Consider the following 10,297-nt stretch of genomic DNA (forward strand, 5'->3'; position numbering starts at 1 on the left):
GATGGAGGCAAGGAGAGGAAAGACATCTAAACCCTTACATGCATGGAGAATTCAGTGGGCAATGTCTAAAACGGAAAAATCATAAGGTAACAATAAAATCATGTTATTTAGAGACATGAAGGTGAATACCTATAATTAGCTAATAAGAGGTGAAGGTAGTTGTCTCTGGGAAGAAGGTTAAGGACTGTCCCCATTCCCCAATAAACTTGGAGAACTATCTGACTTAAAAATATAGCATTTTCCCCTTTAGCAGTATTACATATTCTCAGCATCAAGCAGTAACGTTGCCTTTCACAAAGACTGCTTAAGAATAAAACAATGTTGCTTTATCGGGATTAGCAAATTCTCCAGCCCAAAACAAGAGGAACTCAATTTAACGCAGTTTGTAATAATCACAGCATTATAGTAGTCTCACTAGTGATTGTTGGTTTGCAGGAAAAGGTGGGTTAAGAAAAATAAAAACCCGATTTTTCTTAATTGGCATGTTTATTAAAAATATAGACTAACGGTCTTATGCTTAAATGTCACTGTGGTTGTGTGCTGGCTTCCATAAAACCTAACTAATCATAAGAACTCTTCAACAAATATACTCCAGACAGAAGTAAAAAGGTAAACAGAAATGACTGACAAGACAGTGCCATTGCAGACATAATTCCCTTATAATTAATACTTGCTAGAAAATGGAGTTTGACATTATTTACAATTACACCAACATTCATGGACGCTGAATATCACAGGCATAAGGGTATACTATGACCATAAAACGTCATTTCAAACTTCCCAAACAGTTTTTATATTTCGGTATGAAGGTCAGTTACTAGAGCCAAACTTGTTCTTAACTAGTAGAATTTTTATGTCCAAAGAGGCTCTCACATCTTTCCGGGCCTATTCATTTGCAGATAGGAGTAGAAACCATCAGCAGGTTCTTCATATCATGCATTCACATGTGATGCCCAATCTTCACATGCTGTCCAATTTCTTTAAGATGAAAGGAGCTGAAAGAAAAATAAATAAACCCAGAATTTGTTTTCAGATCTGTTAGCCCACAAGTTACATTATGGAATTGTAAGATTGGGGGGTAAACCCTACAGGTTTAGTTCAACACATTTTTGAAAACAACTCCAAGTGATGGCCAAGACTCCGCCTGCATAACCCAGCAAAAGGGACTTATTCTGTCAAGGGGGCCCATTCCAGTGTCAGGCAGCTATGATTATTATAAGGTTCATTTTTACACTATATAAAATCTTTTCTCCAGGTAGTTCTACCTCCCAGGGCCATAAAGAGTAAATCCAATTTAAATCTTTCAAATGACAGTCCTTTACTTTGGTGATTTAACTGTCAAAGGAACAAAACTGTAGAAAAAACAAATTGGCATTTTTCACCTTTAAAAATACATTTGAAAGAAGGCAGAGGATGCAGGAAAACAACACTGAACTAGGGAACCAGAAGAGCAGGACCCACATTTTGATTCTCCCACTGATCACCTATGTATCACATATGACACAGTCCAACTTCAGTTGTTATAAGAGTCCATCAGGATGGTGTAGACACAAATGTCTAGAAAACTATGAAGTGTTGTCATAGGGATCTGAAGAAGTGATATTACTGTGGCCTGTGTAAAAGTGCGGCCAAAATAAACATATAAAAAGATACTCAACATCATTAATCATTAGAGCAATGCAAATTAAAACTGCAATGAGATACCACCTCACATCCACTAGGATGGCTAGCATCAAAAAAACTGTTGGCAAGGATGCAGAGAAATTGGAACCTTTGCATACTGTTGGTGGGAATGTATAACTGCTATGAAACACAGTATGGTGGTTCCTCAAAAAATTAAAAATAGAGGTATTTGTACATCCATGTTCATAGCAGCATTATTCACAGTAGCTCAAAGAAGCAACCCAAGTGTCCAAAGACGAATGAATGAATAAGCAAAACTGAGGTATACAATAGTATCATTCAGCCTTCAAAAGGAAGGAGATTCTGACATATGTTACAACGCGGACGAATCTTAGGACATTATGCTAAGCAAAATAAGCCAGTTACAAAAAGACAAATACTGTATGATTCCACTTATGAGATATTTAGAGTGGTCAAAATCACAGAGACAGAAAGTAGAATGGTGGTTGCCAGGGACTGGGAGGATGGGGGAATGGAGAGTTATTGTTTAATGGGTATAGAGTTTCAGTTTTACAAGATGAAAAGAGTTCTGGAGATGGATGGTGGGTGATGGTTGTATATTATGAATGTATTTACTACCACTACACTGTACACTTAAAAATAGTTAAGATGGTAAATTTTATGTTGTGTATTTTACCACAACAGAAAAAAAAATTGGAAACAAAAGGGCTGTGACCAAAAAAGCTGCCAGAATGATCTTCTTTCTCAACACACATAATAAATTAATAAAACATTTTATTAATATTAAACTGAAGATATTGAGAGCTGCTGGAAGCTGACAAAGTCATGTCCAGTCTTTCCACTAATTCTTATCAGAGAAAAAAGGAACATCCATCAAATGAATGGATAAACAAAATGGGGTATATCCATACAATGGAATATTATTCAGCAATAAAAGGAAGGAAATATTGATACATGATACAATACACATGAACCTTGAAAACATTATGCTAAGTGAAATAAGCCAGACACAAAAGGTCTCATATTGTACAACTCCATTCATATGAAATGTCCACAACAGGGAAACCCACAAAGGCAAAAAGATTAGAGGTTGCCAAGGGCTGGAGAAGGGGGAAAATGGAGAATGACAGCTAATGGGTATTGTGTTTCTTTCAGGGGGAAAGAAATGTTCTAAAAAGATTGCGGTGATGGCTGCACAACTCTGACTATACTAAGAACCACTGAATTGTATACTTTAAATGGGTGAATTGTATACTAATATGCTAATTATATCTCAATTTAAAAAGTGATAATAATGAACAGTATTCTGTTTTTGTTTAAACCAATTCATATCTAATACAAGGGTCATTGATAAGAACTAAATATTTTACTGGCAGCTAAGTCAACAAAATACGGTAAGAGGAAGAAATAAGTGAATTTGGGAGTTGTAAAAAGCTGCTGAAGGAGCAGGATTATTTGGGAGTTTCTGTTCACCAGCGCTCCCTCTCCTGGAGAAGCAGAGTAATACCACAGACAGTGGAAGAGGCACGGAGCTAGGGAGACCGGGCCTCAGGGAGCTCCGGCCTAGCCCAACATGAGCCTTCTACAGGATGACCTTGGTATGGCCTTTATTTATTTGAATCATCCCTGACTCTCCATCCAGACGTGCCAACAGTATACAGCAAGAAGCAATGAAAAGAATACTAAACTGAAAATAAGGTGCGGGGCAAAACACTTCTGAGATTCTTATCAGTACAACTAGAGAACTATCTATAAAGCAGCATCCAGCTCTAATATCCAGTGTGCCTGTAACTCTGATACCTTGCATAAGTCTCCTCTGAAAGCCGAGTTCTCACTTACAAAGGGGATATACAGAATCTTAGGCCCGGCCTCCCTCAAAGGGCTACTATCAAGACTAGGAAATGCAACTAAAATCAAATAAACCCTCAAGTATCATCAGTACTCCTATAGACTTTTCTTCTCATGCTTTCCAAAAAAGCAATTATTTACTTCACCCTCTGTACAAATAAACAAAAGCAGCAAAACCTTTTGGATTTCAAAGGTCAGCACTGAAGGAAGCAAACTCGACTGAGTTGAGAGCTCTGGGTTCTAGGTCAAGATCATTCACTGAACCGCCGAGTGACCTTGAGCCAGCCATTTGTCTACTCTAGACCTGTTCCTATGCGAAACGCGGGAGCTGCTCTGGGGGACATCCCTGGAGGCTCTCTCGACTCTAAGCCCCTAGGGCAGGGGGGCGGGGTGATCAGCCGCGCAGTCGGGGCCAGCGCGCGCACGTGGGCAGCCCCACCCAGACCCGCAGCACTAAGCCGCGCACACACCCGCCGCCCGCGACGCGCACCGCCCTGCTTCCCGCGGCCGCTGCGCTCAGCTCAAGGCCGCAGAGGCCTGCAGGATCAGCGCGGGGCAGAGGCGGCGAGCTCCCAGCGGGTCCCACGGCCAGAGCTGGAAGGACACTCACTGACTCGCAGCAGGGCCACGTAGATGAGGAAGTTCCGTATGGAGGAGATCACGTCCTCGCGCATCTTCCGTTTCATCTCCTCGGGGTCCAGCTTCGGCGCGAGGCCCTCGATCCGGAACATCGCAGATCTGCCTGACGGGCTTCCAGGAGCCGCGCTCTGCTCTCCCCAGCCGCCGCCTCGCGCCCGGAACTCGGCCCAACTCAACTTCCTGTCCCCGCCTCTCGTTTTCGCGCGCGGCGACGGGAGGCTGCGAGGGCCAAACCTCGTCCGTCTCGAGCGGTTCTGAAGGAGCGCGGCCTGAAGGGGGCGGACGCGACCTTAGCGATGCAGGACCGGCTTCCTCTAGGCTGTCGGGTTAATAACCTCGGTCTTGAGCCGGGCGCGCTACGCTGCACAGTTTCTGCGCCTCGTAGGGAGCGGTGCGCATAGGTACCGTCATAAATAATAATAGCTAACATTTATTGAGTACTCAGTAGAATTCTACCCCATGAATTAGATATTATAATCATTTCTTAGATGAGAAAACTGAAGCACAGAGATCTTTAAAACAACTTGCCCAAATGTGTTATAAAATACCTCAGGAAAAAAGAAGTGTTGAGGAAGAGAGATGAAACGATATTAGCAAACTTTTTAAAGTGGCTTAAGCCGGTGATTGGCACGTCATTTTAGTTAATTATTCTAATATTTCTATTTTGAGTGTATTTGAACTTCTTCATGCTAAATTAAAACAAAAAGACGAAAGATATTTCCCCAAGTTTCGAAGGTGAGGAAACTTCCTCAATATTACACGACTAGTAAATGCGGAGCAGGGTTTTATACCTAGTTAGACCTGCGGGATCGCAGACACGGAGTTTTTAACGTTTTCCATATTATTACTGTATTCTTATTTCTGGAGTTAACTGATCCTTACAAGTTATAATAGTGGCTCAGTAATATAGTATATATTAATCAAGTCCAGATCTATTGAACATTTTCCAGATGAGGAGAGGGAGGCCAGGAACCTGGTGTGCTGCTTCAAGTCATCCTGCTAGTGATGGGCAGGGGCAGGGTTCTAATGCAGATAACTATAATGTCAAGGTACAGTCTTTTTCCTCTGCGTGCTACTTGCTCCTCCGTTAGTCTTCAACAGTTAATGCCTGCTTGGATGGGCAGCCCTGGAGTCAGAGGCAGGAGCTGAACGCAACCAGATTTTCTGTCACAGAATCATCAAAACAGTGTTAGAAGGCTGCTGCCCCAAATTATGCATGCCAATTAGCCGTAAATAATTCTTAGACATGAACCAGATGACTGAAGTGTTCACATAATTCAAAACCAGAATGTTCCTTCTTGACTGCACATTGCATAGCAACAATGGATTTTGGATAAATTAGAACAGTAGTTTACTATGGGAGCAACTGATAACTGTAAGCATTGATGCCCTCCTTCCAGATTGACAGAATGTAACACATTGAGGCAAGAGAGGGAACTCCCTGTGCATTCAAGCTTTAGTTAACCTCCTGCATCTACAATTCATGCAGTGGAATAGCAGAGGCAGCTCTGGAATGGGAGGGGCTGACTCCCAAGAAATAGCCTCCATCCAGTCCTTCCAGAGTGTTTAGAAAGTCTGCACTGATGCTGGAAAGCAGCAGGGGCTGTGGAAAGAACCTGGACAGGAAGACTGAAGACATGGCTCTAGATCTGGCACTGCTGCTGTCTAGCCATGTGACGAGGGACAAGTCTGTTTCACTGCAACTCCTTTTCTTTAGTTGTAAAGGGAGGAGATATGGTGAAATACTCTTGAGAGTCCCTTTCAGTTCTAACAGTCTATGCATTCGAATTCTAATTGTATCATCTAGGACACTCTGGTCCGGAGTGTATGGAGATTAAAATATTATCAAATGTGGTCAGACATCAAAACAGCGAGTGCATGTGTTTTTCCGTGGTAGGAAGAGTGTAGCTGTGAGGCATATCTCTTCCACCTGAATAGTGAGGTGAAGCGGATTGGCAAGAAATGAGTTCTTATGTGATGCCAGTAACTTAGATCCCTAATGCTGACTAAGTTTAGATGAACAGTTTTCATGGAACTACCAATTTTTTTTTTCTTTACTGAGATGTTTTTGAGTAACTTGCCTAGATTCATCAGGAACCAGAGAGAGGAGAAATTAGCATAAAATCATGTTTCTTGGTGAAAGAACAGATTTTTAGCATTTGAATTTTATTCATCCAATGCTATACGAAAACCTACTTACTTGATAGATGATGTGGCTGTAAATGGCTGATTTGTTACAGGGCAGCATTACCCTTAGAAAGGTCTGGTGCTTGCCCACTTGTAGAGGGACAGGAAAGCAGTGGACGGTCACATGGCGCAGCTGTGTCTTGGGACGAGGAATGGGTTCTGGATGCAGTTAGGAGGGTGAACTGTTCCTGTCTCAGACATGTTCTTCCTGATGAACTCTGTCTTCCCCTTGCGTGGATCCTCTCGTGGTAATGCAGGAAACATTCAAAGAGGTTAGGCTACTGTGTTTTTTTTTTTAGTAGCTTTTGGTTTTTTCTGTGTTGGTTTGGTTTTTTCCGGCATGTAGGTGATGGTATTGTCCAGTTATGGTTGGTTTCTGTGAGGCAAAATGAGAGAACATACTTCAGGAAGTTAACACTGGAGTGAGCTGTTTCTGGTCTTGGACCCCTGATTTTCTTCCTCATTGGAATGATGAGGGTTCGGTCTAATCTTTAAAATCACTTGCAGCTCTAAAGTGCTGAAATTCTGCATTCATCTTTCCTGTTCTTCCTTCACTACCTTGCACTAAAGGCTAAAAACAAAGAATTCCCTGTGATTAGCCATGAAAGGCAAAAATAAAAAGTATGCACACATAATTTAATATTGATATTTGTATTATTAAGTCTAATCACAGAGGAAATGATAGCAGATGTCATAGCCTGTCTTGTTTTCCATTTCTATCCCGAGAGGAATTAGGAGCCATTTCCTTTGACTCAACTTCCCAGACAGTGCTGCACACAAGCATTCAGTGTGTACAACCTACCCACAAGAGAAGGAGTGTTTTAATTTCCATCACTGGGGAGGAATTTGTGTTTGCAAGGTCAGAGATTGACAGATGACTCATGATTGGGGAATAATTCAAACATATGATCCCAGGAACCTTGTGATTTCTAATTTATAGGGAATATGTAGGCTTTGTGTATTGAACAGTTTAATCCCTTCATTTGACAGATGAGGAAACTGAGGCCCAGAGGGAAGCTAGTTAGAGGAAGAGCTAGCTGGAACTAGGGTAGTTCTCTGGGCTCCCAGTTCAGCACTTTTTCCCATCATACCTTGCAGCTTTCGATACTTTGCAAATATTCTCGTTGACAATCCTCTCCTCAGGAACAAGGATTGGAAGAATGGGGTGCTGTTCAGCCCCAGTTTGGGAGGGACAGCATAAGGGGTGACTGCTATTCATCAACAGGCTGAGGGCAGCCCTTCTCTCCATGTTTCCACACCCATCACAGTAGTTAATCTGGATGGTGTTGTTCTCCAGCTCCACACCTCTCTTTCCACATTCCTTCAGGAGATGAACGTGGTCTGGATTCGCAAAACAAGCTTGGCTTTGAAGTCCACTCAGGACCCAAGACGGATGAAGCAAAGGTCAGGACAAGGAAAGCACACTTGGGCCCTCAGTAAGGGTTGCTGTGTGATGAATGCTAACCGGAGTCCTCCCCCAGCACATGGGGATAACACTTCTAGAAATTACTGCCCTGCAAGAGGCATCTTCAGAAAGAGGGGCCTTTTGAACCTTAAAGGATGAGTAGAATTTTGATAACCTTCACCTCACTGGCATTGGCTTTCTATAATACCCTGTTCTCTGTTCTAATTTTTAGGTCTGGATGATTAAGGAATGTTTGATCTCTTTCCAAGTAGATCATAAGCACCTCAAGTACAAGGAACACGTACTTTAATCTTCCAAACAGTTTGGGACAGGCATTTATACATGGTAAAAACTCAGTAAGTACCCCTTGAGTGAATGAATGAATGAATGAAATTCATATCTGCTAACCTTTAGAATTAAAAAATTGATAGCTTTGTATGTTGGATTGAAAGGAAATTGTCCACAAAAGAAATGTACCCAAAATTCTATATAATATTTTTATTTCTCACTATTTTAGTATGACTTGTTCTTGTTTGGCTGAATAAAAATCATTTAAATAATTTTAATGTATTGTAAGCAAAGTTAAAGAATGAACTTTAAAATTTACTCTAATTTATTTTTGGCAATATATCAAAGCCATATTATAATTTTAATAACTTCTTTTTTCACAAAAGTATGTTTATTACTATAAAATTTAGCAAATATAGAATTAGAGAAAAATAACAATCCCCATAATCCCGCAACCACTATTGACATTGGTCATAATCCTTTCAGCCTTTCTTCTTCTATCATATACGTATATAGCTCTCTCTCTCTGTTTCTCTTTATACATGTGTGTGTACGTATATGTACATATAAATGTGTATACACACACACACCCCCATTTACATATGTATTTTTCTTTTTGGAGGAAGATTAACTCTGAGCTAACATCTGCCAATCCTCCTCTTTGTTGCTGAGGAAGATTGGCCCTGGGCTAACATCTGTGCCCATCTTCCTCCACTTTATATGGGACGCCGCCACAGCATGGTTTGGTAAGCGGTGCGTAGGTCCGCGCCTGGCATCTGAATCTATGAACCCCAGGGTGCCGAAGCGGAGCACACGAACCCAACTGCCATGCCACCGGGCTGGCCCCTACATATGTATTTTTTTACAAAAATGGACCATGTAGTATATGCTAATTTAACTTGCATTTTCCATTCAAGTTATATTGACTATCTTCCTATATATTTAAATATTTTTCTAAACATCATTAATGATGGCTGTCTGGTATTCTTTATACGGATGTACCACAATTTATTTAATTAAGCTCTACCTTTGAGCATTTGGGTTGCTTCCTATTTTCCCTATAAATAATACTCCAAGTAATATGCTTATAACAATATCTTTGTGCAGCCTTAAAAAATTCTCTGGTCATTATAATTATTACCTTAAATTCAGAGTTCTCAGTTTTTCCCAGTGATTCTCTTTTTTCTGAGGTAAAAAGGACTTTCTGGCCAAGAGTGTAGGTGTCGGATCTCTAGACTTCTGGTAATTACAAATAAGGGATGGGGAATTTTGTTTGTTTTTAAAAGAAGTTTGCTTCCTTGTGCTATAAATTCTTATTATTTTTCAGCAGGAAAAGAAAAATGTACTCAAGGGCTCAGTTTGCATTGACATTATTTAGACCACATCATGATTACCAGCCATCTCCCTGCAGAGGTAAAGAGGCGATTCTCCCGCCACTCCTACTCTACTCCCATTACACAAAACACGTGTATATGTTATAGAAATGTGCTTATCCAGGTGGATATAGTTTCTTGCTTTTTAATAAACATGCAGTGCCTGTCATATAATAGGTGCTCAGTTAATATTTATCAAGTGAAAGAAAAAGATGGAAGGAAAGAAAGAATCTTTCACTGATTCAGTGATCACCGATCTACCTCCTGTGCTGTTCGACTTGCTCTCACACCTTGTGGGGAGCCCTTGGAGAAAGCAGGAAGTGAGCTCCTTTTCCCAACCTATGCAGGACATACAGATGAGGCTATAGTATCCATTCTCCACACCCTGCCCCCAGCATTTTCAGGATGACAGCTGCCTGATCAAAGCCAATGAGTAGATACCCACACGCATATTTTCACGTCTTAGGAAAAAAACAGTTTCCTAAAGGTAGAAATACATTTTGTTCTTGCATATCAAAGTTGAATTGCTGGGGCCGGCCCAGTGGCATAGTGGTTAAGTTCGCGTGCTGCACTTCAGCGGCCCGGGGTTCACGGGTTCGGATCTCAGGCAAAGACCTACACACTGCTCATCAAGCATGCTGTGGCGATGTCCCACATAGAAAATAGAGGAAGACTGGCACAAATGTTAGCTCAGCGACAATCTTCCTCAAGCAAAAAGAGGAAGATTGGCAACAGATATTAGCTCAGGGACAATCTTCCCCACCAAAAAAAAAAAGTTGAATTGCTATATATTGTTTGTACAAACTGTGAATGAAGGAACATGCCGTCTTCCCATATTACATAATATTTAGACTCCATTTGGGGAGGATGAAGGTCAGGCCTTACTATGTGAAGCCTCATCCTAACCACTGTC

At 41.2% G+C, this 10,297-nt stretch overlaps 1 protein-coding gene across 1 annotated transcript; it reads right to left on the minus strand.

Annotated features, from left to right (window-relative positions):
* Positions 1–467: 467 nt before the first annotated feature.
* TOMM5 (translocase of outer mitochondrial membrane 5) lies at positions 468–4,288 on the minus strand. The gene is made up of 2 exons (XM_004423222.3): positions 4,103–4,288; positions 468–995 (listed from the first exon to the last, which is right to left on the minus strand). Exons 1-2 carry the CDS (start codon positions 4,221–4,223, stop codon positions 961–963), a joined length of 156 nt encoding a protein of 51 aa, XP_004423279.1. The 5' UTR covers positions 4,224–4,288; the 3' UTR covers positions 468–960.
* Between the last annotated feature and the right edge of the window lie 6,009 nt (positions 4,289–10,297).

The sequence above is a fragment of the Ceratotherium simum genome, chromosome 29 (genome assembly GCF_057802395.1).
Source record: "Ceratotherium simum simum isolate JZ-2026a chromosome 29, ASM5780239v1, whole genome shotgun sequence".
NCBI lineage: Eukaryota > Metazoa > Chordata > Mammalia > Perissodactyla > Rhinocerotidae > Ceratotherium > Ceratotherium simum.